The sequence below is a fragment of the Mangifera indica genome, chromosome 10 (assembly GCF_011075055.1).
Source record: "Mangifera indica cultivar Alphonso chromosome 10, CATAS_Mindica_2.1, whole genome shotgun sequence".
Lineage (NCBI taxonomy): Eukaryota > Viridiplantae > Streptophyta > Magnoliopsida > Sapindales > Anacardiaceae > Mangifera > Mangifera indica.
In genome coordinates this window covers 2,177,829-2,194,526 of record NC_058146.1, presented here as the reverse complement: position 1 = coordinate 2,194,526, position 16,698 = coordinate 2,177,829, and the positions used below count along the sequence as shown (strand labels likewise).

General features: G+C 34.0%; 2 protein-coding genes across 2 annotated transcripts; one reads left to right on the top strand and one right to left on the bottom strand.

Moving 5' to 3' along the window:
- Nucleotides 1–380: 380 nt before the first annotated feature.
- Nucleotides 381–4,780, bottom strand: LOC123227791 (beta-galactosidase 13-like). Its single transcript, XM_044652922.1, has 19 exons — nt 4,622–4,780; nt 4,417–4,512; nt 4,214–4,326; nt 4,032–4,098; nt 3,846–3,938; nt 3,617–3,760; nt 3,417–3,511; nt 3,218–3,323; nt 3,044–3,128; nt 2,837–2,955; nt 2,590–2,751; nt 2,321–2,508; nt 2,121–2,230; nt 1,935–2,044; nt 1,727–1,834; nt 1,534–1,638; nt 1,309–1,454; nt 773–1,121; nt 381–683 (listed from the first exon to the last, which is right to left on the bottom strand). The coding sequence occupies exons 1-19, from the start codon at nt 4,778–4,780 to the stop codon at nt 558–560; spliced, it is 2,481 nt and encodes an 826-aa protein (XP_044508857.1). The 3' UTR covers nt 381–557.
- Nucleotides 4,781–12,856: 8,076 nt separating this feature from the next.
- Nucleotides 12,857–16,492, top strand: LOC123227028 (rac-like GTP-binding protein RAC1). Its single transcript, XM_044651641.1, has 7 exons — nt 12,857–13,164; nt 14,247–14,334; nt 14,406–14,515; nt 14,622–14,685; nt 15,666–15,730; nt 15,822–15,887; nt 15,986–16,492. Exons 1-7 carry the CDS (start codon nt 13,066–13,068, stop codon nt 16,088–16,090), a joined length of 597 nt encoding a protein of 198 aa, XP_044507576.1. The 5' UTR covers nt 12,857–13,065; the 3' UTR covers nt 16,091–16,492.
- Nucleotides 16,493–16,698: the final 206 nt, after the last annotated feature.

The following is a 16,698-nucleotide window of genomic DNA, read 5'->3' as shown; positions in this document are numbered from 1 at the left end:
ATGTAATCAGCCAGATTTGTTTGTTTTATTTGATATAATTGGTTTATATTTAACTCAGGTTTGATTGACTTAACTTAGGTTTGGTTGACTGAAGTAACCATTTCTCTTGATAGTATGAAATAAGATTTAGTCAATTATTTGACTACTTTGCTAAGAAATCAAAATGCTGTAATTGTATTGCATATTTTAATTTTAAGTTAATTATTTGAAGAGTAATTTTTTATGGACACATTTGGAACTTACAAGTAATGCTTCTGGTATTATTGTATAAATAAAAGTTAATTAATTAATTAATTAAATACACTATTATGAGAGTTTATTATTATATTATTGTACATAGAAAATAGAAATAAATTAAGTGGATTTTAATTAATTAATTATATAGTAATGACGTCTTAATAATATATATAAAATGGAATAAAGAACACAATTGTTGAGATGACCACTGAACTTCATCGTGTTCATTTTCCTCTCCTTTCTAGTTTTATTTGGCCTTGAAAACTGTCATGTCCATTAAATATGACTGCAACCTCCTTGCATTGCAGCTCTTCTCTTTCTCACTTGCTGTAATCGCACTTCACTTGGATAGCCAGATTCTTTATCACAGTCGGACATGGATCCGCCATATTGGTTAATAGGTCTCTGTCATATGGAACTTCACATCTATTCTTTCCCAGACAATACTGCGAAATTTAAAAGTCAAAGTATGAATCTTTTTAACTTTCTTTGTATGTGAATAATGTTTATGGGTTCTTTCGAATAAGCTGTTTACCCTTTCGACCACTTCCTTGGTAGAAGGAGCACTGCAATTTCCGAAATTGAAGGCTCCGCAGACACCGACAGGATCGCCGTAACTGGCGAACTGTACCTCGGTGATGACTTTGTTGGTTGGGCATTGCAGGCCAGCCATTGGTTTTGGAGCATCATACGCCGGCAGCAGCTGCTTGTTCTTGTATTCCCATGCCCGCACAGTTGGCAGGTGTTGGTCTCTGATGAAACTGCAAATTATATCTCTATCCACTAGTTCAATCTGAATCGTTTCAGGCTTCCCTCCTTCCTCCTCCTCAAAAACAACCATCAGATTGTCTTTTGGCTTCAAAAAGTATCTTGGAACATGGTATCTGATTCACAACAATGTATGGCATTAGAACTGATTACATAGTTTATTTTCCGTATCAATGTCCGTCTCAAAGATCAAATTTAATAGGGTTTTAAGGGTTATATAAATGTTTTCTATATTCTAAGCCATTGAGGGGGTTAACTGACCACCTTTGTCCCCTTGAAATTGCCGCTATATGTATTACTTACTCGGCTTGAGTCGGCTCGCCGAGAGGGGACAAATAAGACACCCAGTAGCGGCCAATGCTGATTCCATTGATCCAAACCATGCCTTTGCCCATTTTGTTCATCCTGATGGCGACAGGTTTATCGCCTTCAGGAGCATCAAAAGTTGACTGCAAGAATGAAAATATAATCACCCTGGTGATCAAAATGTGTCAGATTTGAACCAGATTTCAGAATTTTATCCATTACCTTGAACCATGAAAGAGCCGGTCTTTGGACCTCAAGCTTTCTCCACTGCATCTGGCTTAATCCTTCCTCAGTGTAAACACGAAGTCTCTCCCCTTCCAAACCAACCTGCAAATACACAACAATTCATGAACTTAGCCATTTCCAGGCACCAGTTTATCATTTTGGTTACATGTTTTCACTGAAATCCTTATACCTGATGGCCCCAGTGATTGTTTGTAAGATCGATTGTTCCTGTGTTCAATCCAAGGATCTCCACAGAGCGAGGTCCGGCAAATCTTTTCTCCATATAGGCTCCACTATCCTAACTTATCGATATAAACATAAAATTTTCATCACTGCTTCTTCTAAATTCATTCATCAGTTCACAACAATACGGAATATTAGAGTTATTGAGTCCTTACTGGGAATCCAACTAAAGCACCTAAGATTACTATACTGTTGACTCCAGGCTTCAGGTTTATTGGCCTCCGGAAGACAAAGCTCTTCTCGATATGGCTCCCATGCCCAGATCCTAAATTGCATAGCCACTATTAGATAAGTGAAAAATGGGACATTTATAACAATAGATGAGAGTATTTGTTTCTCACCAACGTATTCGCCATTTACAAAAGCAAGTAAAGAATGGCCAAGACTTGCAATCAGCAGAACTGGGGAAACCTCTGGTTTCATTGGCAAGTCACGCCATCCCAAGCTTATGCTGCAATTGCAATAATACAGAGAACATTGAGTCTAGTGAAAGGAGTTTGTGGATTATGCTATAATTCCTGGCAGTTTTCGATGTGCTTACGTGGTGGCGTAATAAACATAGTCTGTGGTATCCTTTGTCAGGCTAAAGAGCTCCAATGGGTTCCTGGCCTTGTTTGGAAGGTACTCAAAGTTCGGAATAATTTCACTAGTCATCTCCCAGTTTGCATTAAGCTTTTGGTTTGCAACCTCTGATTTTGTGAAATTTCTGGCATTATGCTGTGATACAATCTGTTTAAAATAGTAGCTGTTAGCTGCTGCAGTCTCTGCACAATGACATACATTCTGTAAACATAGGGAATTGCAACTCACTATTTGAGTGTTGTAAACCACAGTCTTGCAGTCAGGGAGGATGCTAATCGATTTCGCGGGTAGGTAATATGAATTGCCTCTAAAGGTAACATTCTGAGGCCTATTAGTAGCATTGTTTGTCAAGAAAGCGGTACATGATCCGGTACCCTCATAGATTCGAAACTGCACATTTTATCAGACAATTAATAATAGCTGCGTTAAAATTTCTTTCACATGTATTCAAACTATATATGTTATGCATGAATACCTCTATATCTTCACTGGGTTTCTCAACGCTAGGAGTGCCCCGAAGGAGAGCCCTCTTCCCTAGGTTTAAAGCCCTGTGTAAGTCCCTCAGGTGACAATATTTGGGCTCTCGTGGCAAACCTATTAGCACATAATGGCAAGCAAATTTAGATAGCTAGTTTTCTGAAGCATTATATTTATATAAAGATGAACATTTTGAAATGCTTACCATATTCATCAAGAGGTGCCTCATCGTAGTATCGTGTCGTTACAAAGTGGGCACTTGTTCTACCAAAATTTGTACCACCATGGTACTGCAAAACCACCGTAATGTGACTCATAAGAAAAGAAAATGCCCTCGAGGAAAATTCAACCTCTCAGATTGAATGAAGTATCTTCCTACCATATAGTAATTATTTAGTGATCCGTTCTTTGAAAAGAAACGGGCAACTGCAAAAGCAATATCTTCTGCTGCTCTTTGGGATGGTGGGTCTCCAAATACTCTAAACCTGTAAATTTTACAGCAAAGAAACGCTATTAACACCTGCACACATTTTTCTTATCAGAATTGGTTCGGTGACAGTCATTTAACAGATACTCACTGAGCAGTCCAATTCTCAGTCCACAGAGAAGGCTTGTTGGGTTGATTGGGCCCAACAAAGGTATCGCCACAATACCTTCCATTGCAAGTATTAATCTGCACATCAAAGCCATGTGCTCATTACAATAATGCAAAGTTGTATCCATTTATCTTTCAATTAGAAACCTCTGTCGAAAGAAACACCTGAAAAAATAAACTTACCACTGGACCAGGAGCATCAATTTGCTTGCACATAACCCAGGGGACTCCAACGTCGAAACTCAAAGCTAAGTTTCCAGCCCATTGGACATAGCTATTCCCTAAATTTCTATATGCAAGCTGAATTGTGTTATACTCATTTTCAATCTGAAATACGAACAAATAAATGTCCAATCAGAGAGGAACAGAATATTCAAACATGTCATTCTTGGAAGAATAGAGAGGCACCGACCTGTGCTAAGATGATGGGGCCTCCTTGCGAAGCAAACAACTTCTCGCCTTTTATCTTATCGATGATCATTGTAACATAATTTTTCATATGGAACTGCAAGTGGGAAAGTTTTTAGTCCAGGAGCCGAACTTGAATCAATTGAATTTTATTTCCAGATTTGGATTTGGATCATAAAGATAAAATCACCTTGAATGGTTCGTTATCAGACCGAAATGTGATGTTGGGGACTTCTCTTAACCAGTAAGGCAATCCACTGAGGTTTCATTTCCACAAACCAAAAATATGATACTAGCCATGCTGAGGCTTAAGCTTACACGGGAGGGAAATTGAGAGAAAAAAAAAAAAAAGTGAGAAATTCAGAATTATACCCATGATTCCATTCTGCTTGAATGAAAGGTCCCAAGCGGAGAGTTGCATACATTTTATGCTCGTGAATCAGCTTGAGATATTTCACCAAATCATACTGGCCTTCAAAATTAAACTGTTGAATCCAAAACATTTACCCGATTAATCACGTTGCCTGTAGTATTTCTCTTATACAAACAAATCAAGCTAGACATTTATACATCACCTGGCCTTGTATTGGTTCATGAACGTTCCAGAAAACATAGGTCTGAATCACATTCAAGCCTCCCCGTTTGGCCTTTTGAATAAGATCCGGCCACATCTGAGCCGCAATTCAAACAGAAAACAACACAACACAACACAAAACAATCATTAGCCATATTTATCATTCATCTTTATCTTTTCATTTAAGGTTTAGACATTCAACATACATCAGGGGTGCTACGGGTGTAATGAATAGAGCCCGAGAAGAGAAGCTCCCTTTTGCCATGAATGATCAAGGACCTTCCATCATAAGTTACACCAGCAGTTACAGAAGAAGCAAGCAGGCTAAGCAAGGTGAAGAACACAACCCATCTCACGTCGACCATTGTTAAAGTAACTTGACAAACTCCTGAAAGATATTAGAAAGAAAACCTCAAACTTTAAACGAAAAAACAGACGGACACCTGTCACCGAGCAAGACCTGGCCCCTCCTGTATGGATATGGAGGTAACCGGAAGCTGAGAAAACATATTTACTTGCATAAGACAGAGTCATAGGAGAAGTTGAAGGCAAATATATGGCCTTGGAGAAAAGCTCGGATTGTCTTTATGCTAAAGTTAACACGAGTTGGAGGAGGTCAGAAGCAGGAGTGGACCTGCTTAAGAATCGGCTTATCAGCTTCTACAAGTTTAACAACTCAAACCTGACGGATAACTTGACAGAAGATTAAAAAAAAAAAAAAACTTTACTTTCTTCATATTCGTTCAGCGTTGTTAGAATAACAATCGGCGTAATACTTTTATTTCACCATTTTTACCGTATTTTTGCTGCAACTCAATGCTTTCATTTCATAATATTAAGAAAACATAATTATATTTTTCCATCCAAGTTTTGGCCCTAAACCTTTCTATCCCTAGTTAGTACGAATAACATTTTTCTATTCAAAATCAAATTCTCTCTATTGAAAAACCTTATCAGAGATTAAAATTATCATTTTATCTCTGCCATTCCATTTTTCAAAATTATAATATAACCCAAATAAACAAAATAATAATAATAAACAATTTAAACAAACAAATTATATAAAAATTCACTCATTTTCCTTACTTTTCACCCTCACTCTCTTTTTTCTCACTTCATAGAGGTGTTAATAGATAAAAGTGTTAATAAGGCGTAATTAATCATATGTTTTCACCAGTCTAAGGTATGTGTCCCTTGTATGCTTCATCCGTTAATATGCGAAGAAATGGTCGTGTAAAGTATACTTTAGGATCATTTCATAGAGATGTTTGCAAGAACTGATGGGTTAAGAAAATTCATTCATCTACTAGAGGGCGTTTGGGGGAGTATTATGATAAGATTTATCTTTATCAACTCATGTATGCAATTCGTAGCCTTCATAAAATAGACCATGTAAGCAATATTAAAGATCCAATAATAGACCTAAGTATCCATTTTGCTGATTGAAGTTTGAGTATGGAGAATGAGTTGGGCATATAGTGATTTTTTTAATGTGTTTGACTCGTTGTTCGAACGTATATGCCCATAGTCATGATATCAATAATTCCGATATATTACAGAAGAATTCCCGAAGGGGATTAAAATGCGGAAGGATACTGTCCTAAGTGCAAAAAGATATATGATATTAGTTATAGGATTTAATAAATGCATTATAATGTTATCAGTTCTAAATTTAAAATTCAACTTCAAACATTAATTTCCTGAACTGTTATTTAGATGATAGAATCAGGATGAAGACTTCTGGTTAAGAGTTTTTGTTTTTCAGTAGACATGTTCTATGTTTTTCCGCTAGTCGAAGCTGGAGTTATGCTTCTACCGACTGATTGTTTCTTGGAAAAAAGCTCAGCAGGTTGGGAACTAACTTTCAACAGTTACAGTATGCATGAACTTGCTTTCATCCGATAATGTTACAAGTGATTTCGCTTCATGAAAGAGAATAGTCGAGTCATGCAGTTGAAAGCAAAACTAAAATTTGTATGAAGGGTTGTTTCTATTTTTCAGTGACTATTTCTCAGCAACCTAAAATTATGTACACGGTAGATGGGAATTATTCTGAATTTTTTCTAACAGGTAAAATTCGATCTGTTCAATTATCGGCTGTAAAGTACTTTATTGCAGTTCATATGTTTATATATTTTGCCATAATTGATAAATTCTTAGTAGTTATTTAACTTGTTATTTCGAAATCGAATATGCTGTGATTTTGCCGCATATGTATCGGGAAGAACTATTCTATATGGAAATTTGGATGCTTAGAGGAGAACGCCATATATGTTTTTTCGTTTGGTGAAGCTTATCAGCAGAACTTGAAAGAGGAGGCTTGAACAGTTTTTGCAGTGTTTAATTATACTGTACGCACAGAAACCTAGGTATCAACTTGTTACATTCTAATGGATTTGTATTGATTAATATTTCATCAAAATATTGGAAATTTGGGTTTTGTTATCACAGAGGCCAGGTTTTTCTTCGAGTGTGACATCTCCAAATCAAACCCTAAAGATGGGTACTTCAGTGGACTATGGATTTTGCAAGGGGGAAAGGAAGGATGGGATGGTGTGTACAGTTTTCAAAAATAAGATATTCAGGCATTCCTCGAATTATCTTGTTTTACAATTACATGCTGTAGCTATTGCTTTGCATACTATTTTGTTGTAAAGTGATTTCAGTCATGCGAAATTTATGTTTCCACAACTATCTATTTATTTCCTGGTCTTTAAGACAAAATTACCAGTCTATGAGTAGTATTTTGCAATTTAGAATACATGACTTCTAGGATAAGTTCTCACACATTGTACTTGGTCTAATCAGGATGACTGAAAAAAAGACCTTGCATATGGAAGTCAGAACAATCATCTCATTGTTAAGTGAATAAGTTTGTTTCATTTCATTTTTGGGTTCTTACAGTTTTTATTTGTTGCTTCTGCGCGCAAAACAACATACTCTCGATATATTATGGCTTTGAAAGAATAGATATGTAGACATTGTAGAGAGATAATGTCAAGATGTTGAGTCTTTTTGTCCTGGAAAGTAAAGCTTTTGGCCTTTTACAATATCTAAGCATGGATGGTCTGGGTGTACCATAGACTGAATTATTGGCTCTTTATTCTTTTAGGAATATGAAGGTATTTCCTATATTTTTTTTAGGACTTTTCATCCCTAGTATCATACAAATGCTAGTTAGTTAATTATCTTTCTGTAAGCAGCTGGATATAAATTTTTATAATCAATTGATTCGTATGGCTCTGTATTATTTTAGGAAATTTTTATGGTATCATAAAGTGGTAAATGAACATAATGCAAATATCATAAGGTGGTAAGAAATGATTGTCAAAATTATTTTTCTTGTTTGATCAATATATCTTTAGAGAAAACTTGCTAATGACTTTTTTTTTTTTTGGGTACAGAGAACATCAGATAAATTTTCCGCAATTCTAACTGAATTGAATTGAGGGTAGTCTTTTGCTGCCTAGTGTTTAGCAGTTCTCGCTATGTTTACTTTTTTCTCTTAAATGCCTCCAGTTTGTGATTGTCTTCTTGCAGGAACTTAAGAACAGCATTTAGAGATTCTTACAAGCCAGAAGGCATATGCATGGTTGACCCTCTAGCTGACAGATCAGACTTCACAAAATTCCGAGCAGCCAGTGAAGTTGCTGTCAGTGGAAGAACTCAGAAATGCCTTAAGGTTTGCATAGATAGGACAGGGACATCCACTTTTTAAAAGCGGGAAAATTTTCTCAAATCACTGTTAATGGGTTTGATTGATGTTGTTGAATGATTTGCAATGCAGGTAAAGTGACAACAAACACACATTCACAAGGAATAAGATTTCTTAATGAAGTTGCAGGTATAAGATTGAAGTTCCCTTTTGCATTATGCTGGGTGTGATTATCTGGAGTTGACATATATTATTTTGTAGCATCAGGGACAATGGGTTCAAAAAATGCAAGAACCAATACAGCGATGCCACCAAAAAAAAAAAATAGCTTAGACAAGAGGTAAGTCACAAATTGAATTAACCGTTAGCCAAAGGTTGTGGTGTGTGTGTCAGTTGTGAATTCATCCGTTTTAAAGGAACAACCAGATACCAAAAGAAAGAAAACTGATGTGGTCCAAGCATTGATGGACCAAACTAAGCTGGGAACTGGAAAGATGACTGAATGAAACTGTGTTAGTTCAGATGAAGAAATTTGAGTATTCCTGTTAAAGTTCACCATCTTTGCTTCTCCAATGAACTTTTACTTTAGGGAAGTAAAATATCCAACTAGTTGAGTTTGTCTTTTATTGTTTAAAACCATGCCTCCACCAGACAAAACTTTGAGGATTTATCTACTGGTGGCTAATCTCTTGGTCAAAGTTTTGAAGACGGCAGACGAAGCGGCTCAGGATTGGAGGTGTAAGTTATGATGCCATATTATGGATGGTAACTAACCCTGCAGTTATCAGCACAAATTAGTTAAGCAAGTTGAATGCCGGAGCTGTTTGATTGGAAGATTATCCTGACTGTCATTCTATATCTTGTAAGGAAGTCACTGGGCTCTGCAGATTTATTAAGATTCGATTTAACCCCTTCAAACCAAATGATTGTCAAGCCCAAGACCTTTTTTTTTTTTCCTGTTCTTGTGTTATATGAAGAAATTGTTTTAACATGTCAAGAATGCCCTGAAGCTCACATTTCTGCTTTCCTCTTATGCTTTATAGATACTTAAAAAAAAGGAGGAAAATGATTATAATATGGTTATATAATGATTCCTACATTTGACTTTCTTTTCTTCAGAAAGTTGCTTGATAATTATCTTGTAATCTTGAGATAAACCCTACATCATAATCATAAGAACCTCACTTGTGAAGGATGTCACAATAACAGGGCCCTTGAGGTATGTATAGCTTACCTTTCTGCAGATTTCAGTTTTTAAACATCTTATTGTTAAGCCATAAACTTTGAAAAAAGAATCCAGAGAATACATATTTTATCTGTTTTATGTCCCTATTATATTTGGATTAGAATTACATTATTCTTTTGAAATAAGAAATTCATAGCAGCTGATAGATAATAGATGTGGAGGGACCCTGGCATCTTAGAAGAATCAGGTACAGATAAGTTGAAATGAGAAGATAGCAGTAGGAAGGTTGGTGATCCATGCACATGGAGTTGGTGTTACTCCATGTGCTCTTGAATTTTTTTGCCATTTTGTTATGTATTTAGTTGGCCTGACTAGTCTACTGCTAAGTCTGTGATTATTTTAAAAAATTTAAACTCCTTGTCCATGAAGTAATTGAGAAGAACATGTTCCTCAACTAAACACAGGTGGACCCAAGGCTTTGTTTCCCTAGAAGGTAAAGCTGCAAATGCTTAATTTCTTATTAGATGTAGAGGTCTACCTTAGACATTTGGTTAGGCTTTTGAGATTGGTCATTGGCTGACTGTTTTGTGAAAGCAACCTTGATGATGATGATGCTAATTGCTTGACTTTTGAGGCTGCTGTTAGCATGAAATGAATGTAATTATAAGTTTTATTTTTTTGGTAGCGAGAAAATTTCATTTGAGTTGAATCATCTTTTTAGGGTTGGATTGACTACATCAAACAGATAAAATTACGAGTCTAGTGATTAATTACACAATCACTGTATTAAGTAAATCAAAAATTTGATTTTGATAATGTTGGTGAGATTAAAACCCAATGTAATTATAGGTTGTTTATTTATAATAGGGTGCTGCTGTTGAGGACCTAAAAACCATTTGGTATTTCAGTTGAAATGTCATAGGTGATGATATGGACATCCTCAATTAAAATGGTTAAGTGGGTAAGTGAATTAACCCTTGACTACTCAACAAACCACTTTTTTCATAAAAAAAATTTAAGCTGATTCAAGAGTCAATTTGATTGTGAGTGTGAGTGTGAGTTTGATGAGTTGATCAACAATCCAGAAAAACATATCATGGTAACCAAACCTAATTGACCTATTTATCATACAATGAACTATATATGTACATAGTTTTGAGTACATACTTAAGTATACATATAATGTGCATTAAATAATTTTGAATTAAAGATAAAGTAATATCAAATCAACTATAATAAACCTTAAAGGGAAGATGAGTTAGATTTTTTGTTTCTTTCAAGTTTTGTCTTTTTATAGTTTTTCGTTAGCTTTCTTTCGGTTAGATGAAACTTAGTTTATATATATATATTTACTTATCTTTTGGGTATCTCCTTTTGTTTTTTGGTTTATATACATATTTACTTATCAATAAAAAAATATTTAATCATATAATAATATGTTATTTAGATACCTAATTGTATATTCAAGATTGTGCATTCCACATTTGGGAAAATGTTACTCAACCAATAGATTTCTAGGGTTATGTCATTTTAATTCTATAATTATCCGAAACCCTAGTGGCTGCTAAGTATATCTCTTTCACATGAGTGGCTCCTTCCCTTTATGATTCAAATCCATCCCCACACATTAATTCATCTTATCTTTGCTTCATGAAGAAGGCTCCACATGACCATTCAAGCAAATTTATCACATTTTCTTTCACAATTATTACCATTCTTCTTATCATCAATTTGGACACACATTACCATGCATTTTCTCACAATATTTAAGGCCATCAAGGACCCATCTTCTTTATTACCCAACAGAAATTTTCATAAATTTTTAAGTTAAAAGGTTGGTGGTGTTAATTGATCTCCATATTTATTAGACATTTAATTGATATGTTTTCGTATAATTAAATAATTTAATTAATTAATTTTATATTTAAAACTAAATACATATAATCGTAAACAATGTTTTAAGCTTTGTTTTGTGATTATTCTGCCAAATTTACAAGATTAATGGATTTAAATTGTAAAAGAAATTTCAAATTATCCATTAATTTATAGCCAGGAGGAGACATTGGCATTGGGGTGCGAAACATTTACTCATGCCCACATGTGAGACTGATTGCCTTTTGTGTATTGAATAGGCCAAAGGACTATTACCCACCCAAAATATATATATATATTTTATTCCAAATGCTCCCTGTTAACTTTAAAAATTCTATTTACCCATCTATGTGCCGTTAAAATTAATTGAGCCAATTAGTTATATCATCACCTCTCTAAACCCTAAAAACTAACAATTTTCTTCAATCAAAGTTTTCAAAAACTATATTTTCTCCATAAGGTTTTCAAACTTTTAGATCTAATTTTTTCGATGATAACTGACAATCTCCAAGAATCTACTCTCCCTCTTCAATGGCCCCTCCTTTCGGCCGTACATCTTCTAATGTCGTGTGGCATCATCGTCAACCAAGATGACGACGCTGAGAAAGGGGAAACGCTATACGGTCAGAAAAGAGAGACACCGAAGAGGAAGAGACGTCGCCTAAAGTTCATTGGTCGTTGCCAGAAAATTCAATCCGAAAGTTTGGAAACCCTAGCGGGGAAAATATTATTTTTAAAAACTTGGGTTAGAGAAAATTGTTAGTTTTTAGGGTTTAGAGGGAAAAATAAAATCAAATTTAAATTTATTTTTAATATTACAAATAAAATAACGATTTTACTTTTGAAACCATTTTTTTAACCTTTCATAAGTGGATAAATGAAATTTTCAAAGTTAACAGAAAGAATTTGAAAAAAAAAAACATACTTTGGGTGGGAAATAGTCCTTTGGCCTATTGAATATTTTATCTTTCGTAGCTATTAAATGTGGGATGCTCATAAGGCATTTCCTATTTATGTCCCAACATGAAATTGACCCAAAATACTTTTCGGCTTGCCTTTCCTGCAAGCAAACCACACAAACTGTTCTAGCCATCAATTGGCAGCATTCACAAATTGTCCTCCCAATGAGACACATGAAAATTCAATTTTTAATGAATTAAAAAAATATCAATAGAGTATGTTTTTCAATTTTTATTCTATAATTAAAAAACCCAAAAACGCAAATTTACAAATATTTAAAGAATAAGAAAATAAAAAATACTAAAATTTTCTTAAAATTGCACAACCAAATGTTAACATCAACCCATTTTCCAATTCTTTTTGTGGCATAAAACTGTTTTTTCAAAAACGTATAATTTTTAATTTCTTATGTCATAATAATACATTTTTGAAACTACATTGATTATTAATTTAAAAATAATTTTATATTATTTATAATTAAATATATAATATGAATTATTCAATAATAAATTTAAAAAATATTAACTTTTGATATTAATTTAATCAAATCTAATTTTTATCGATGTAATTATATAAATAATTTAATTTAATTTGACTAAATTTAGTATGACCATAAAAACAATTTTTAAATGAATTAATGAATACATCGAACCGACCGATCCGAGGAAATCTACTCATTCATGCCATGGGTAAATACATGTTTAATGAGTAAAATTGGTGGGAGCCATGACTGTGACAGTTAGATGTCAATATATAGCTGGCGAGAGCTGTCACTCTAGAACTCACCTCTAAAACCAAAAATAGAAACATGGAGAGCTGAAACGTTGAAGCGAAAATACAGAAGGCTCCTTGTCGTCGCTCTGTGCTAGTAGTAGCAAAAAATGTTGCACTGAAATTAGGGTTTTTCTAGCTACAAGACAGACCAACAAAGTGAGGAAGAAGAGTGAAGAGACACTGAGCTTTGTACACGTCGTAAAATGAGTGCGTCGAGGTTCATAAAGTGCGTCACTGTCGGTGACGGTGCCGTTGGCAAGACTTGCATGCTCATTTCGTACACCAGCAACACTTTTCCTACGGTTAGTAACCTAATTCAAAGGTTCTGTTTGGCTCCCCAGAAAATGTGAGTGAAAAGGAAAATGAGTGAAAAAATTCGCTTAAGATAGCTTTGTATGGCCAATTTGCTTGCTTCAGTAGTGATTTAAGTTTTTAAGCTTCCATTTTTTTGTTTTTTTATTTGTTCTTAGTTCATACTTTCGGGAAACAAACCGAAAATTCTGATTTTTCTGTGATTTGCTGAAGTAGTGTTGCAGAAAAGTTTATAATGATAATCGGTTTTCATAGTTCTTTTAATTAGTTGTGGTTTCTACAGTAAATTTTTACTTCAAGTATGGGTTAATTAAAGGTTTTTTTAGCCTTTGTTGCAGAAAGTGTTGACTTTTACTATCTTGCTTTGATGAAGAAGTTTTATATCGTGTCTTTCACTGATTAATACTGTCTTTGGTTTTTTTTTATTTTTGGGGTGTGGAATTATGAATTTTGTGGGTTAAATTTTGAAGACAAATTCCTGTTTAAAATGAACTAAGTGAAGATTTTGGTTTCTTTGGTCTGTTACTGTAGTTTAATTAGCCATACTTAAAGTAAGATGCTTGCTCACTGTTAATTTTCTGGCGCTTCCTTCAGTTTGGTTTTTTGATCCTCTGTTTAGTTTAATGTTCAAGAGTAAATGCTTTTACTAAGTCAAATAGTGTTGTCTAGCTCATAAAATGCAAGATCTTATGCAAGAAGCGTCTTTTTTTAAAATAAATATATATATTTCTTTTTTTGTTTAACCTTTACTAAGCAACCGTAGGTGCATTTCATCTGAAAATATTTCACAACATGAAATATGCGAATGCTGGGTTTCTTAGCTGATGATATAAATTACTTTTCGTGTGTTCTTCCTAGAACATGGTAAAATAGAAATGCTTGAATTCAGATTTCCTGGGTAATCTATTGGTGTATTATTGTGATGTATTATTATAGTAGTCTTTGACTACTATGGATGTGATACTCTGCTACTGTATCCTTTCTTGGATTCAGTTTTGTAATGTTTGATGTGACCACTAATAATGATCATAGCATTGAAATTTCTCCCTTCTTTGCTGTGTGTGGGCAACAGGACTATGTGCCAACTGTCTTTGACAATTTTAGTGCAAATGTGGTTGTGGACGGAAGCACTGTTAATCTAGGGTTATGGGATACTGCAGGTAAGTCCTTTTTCTTTTCCTTTATAAGTCAGTTCTATCAGGGATTATAATATTTTTTATTTGTGTTACAGGTCAGGAAGATTACAATAGATTAAGACCTTTGAGCTATCGAGGGGCAGATGTGTTCCTGCTTGCATTCTCTCTTGTTAGCAAGGCTAGTTATGAAAATGTTGCGAAGAAAGTGAGAGTAGATTTATTTGTAGAAACTTGTTTCCTGTTGTTTTAATAGTTGATATCTGATTGTGAATTGTTGATAGAGTCTTAATATTTTTGGTTTGAATGTGTAGTGGATTCCTGAATTGAGGCACTATGCACCTGGTGTTCCAGTTATTCTTGTTGGGACAAAGCTTGGTTAGATACCGTTACTCCTGATTTCCTCTATTTTAAGATAACATTTCTGTCTACTATTTGTTGTCTGTACCTTGAATAGCCGTAGAAAACAATAGACTTTACATATCATCATCTCTTTTCTTGGTTGGAGCATTGGTTGCAAAATTTTGTATAATGCGTTGCATTCTAATTATTTGTAGAATTATCACTCTAGTTTCACCTGGAACTGTTGTGCTGCATGGTAGTTGGATATGTTTCAGTGGCCTGGCATTTCTTAATAGACTCTTTGAATCATTGATGTGCTTGATTTACTTTCTAACTATCAGTTCTATATAATTAGAACATGGTTCTATGCTTACCTTTCAAATGAACTATATTCTCTATAATAGCTTTAAGGGGGTATTTAGTTCAAAGGATAGAAAAATTACTCTGGTAATTTATCTTTTATTATTTATATTACTTTTTTTAAGTAATAGAATATTTCAATAATTTTTTATTACTAATAGTGATGTGAAAGGTAATATAAGAGATATTTTAATTACTATTTTCATCTTAGGTATTAAAAAATTATTAAAGTAATCTTGATTTTATCATAACTATATCTTTATTTATCTATTTTTTAAGATAAAAATAATCTCATTTTCAATTAATACAATAAATAACATAAAAAAAATTTTAGAATAATTAAATCCAAGGGCATTTAAATAAAATAATATGCAAATATTCTTTTATTACCTCTAACCAAACATAATAATTATTTATACTTACCTATTTTTATCAAATTTTATCAAATATAGTAATAATTTGTACCCAGTAATTCTCCAAGAAATCTATCTTTAAGGTAATATCTCAATTTTGATAATAAAATATTCTTCAAACCAAATGTCCTCTAAGGTGGTTTTCTTTTAGGTCATTGTCTTTTCTGCAGTTGTTAGTGTCTGAATTTGCATGACATGGAATGGTTTTGATTTTCTTAATTTCTAAATTTGCTTCTTTTGTAGATCTTCGGGAAGATAAGCAATTTTTTTTAGGCCACCCTGGTGCAGTGCCCATCACCACAGCCCAGGTATGTTCTGTTGCTTTGCATATTAAAAACCATATAATTTTGAATTCTTCACCATGAATTTTGTCATCTTGCTTGTGTCTATGTTTTGAAGGGGGAAGAACTGAGAAAACTGATTGGAGCTCCTATTTACATCGAGTGTAGTTCAAAAACACAACAGGTATATTCACTTTACTCTTGTCGTAGTAAATCATCCAAAATTTCGTGATTACCCTATAATTGACTGGATTTATGTTGATTATCCTTTTGTGTTTACAGAATGTGAAAGCTGTATTTGATGCGGCAATCAAGGTGGTTCTCCAGCCACCGAAGCAGAAGAAGAGAAAGAAGAGAAAGGCACATAAGACCTGCTCTATATTGTGATTCTTCCAAAAAAGAGTTCTGTGGACGAAGCATAACCAGATAGCTGTTTTATCCTCCTTCTCGCCCCCATTGTTTTTCTCGTCTTTTCCCTACTGGAGAAAGTAGCTGACTGAGGTTTGTAGTCTCAACTGACTTAACTAGGGGGGTATCTGGAAGCATCAAATCGAGTATTTTTCAGTTTCTGGGTTATGTTTCAATTTGTATATTAATTAATTCATATTGTGTTTGTTAACATGCATTCCTCCCTGTTTCTTTAGATCTAAAATATGATGTTTTATTTACCAGAATGAGGAAAATCTATTATATGAGAACTCCTTTCCTCATATATCATGTTTCATAATCTGATACTGATCTGAGTACTATTTAAGAAGCATAATATATATTGTTTGGCTTGATGTTTAATTTCAGCTTAATTGTTTCATTTTCACCTTGTGGACTAGGAAGTACGGCTGGAATCAAGTTGAACTGAGCCCTAAAATGGGCTGGTTCAAGTTCAGCTTGAATCCATCTTGGTCAGCTTGAACAAAATTTTAGCTGGCTGGTGATGTCATTGGTAGGTTGTTTAGTGAGATGAATAGTGATATTAGTAATATAAATAATTTTGATGA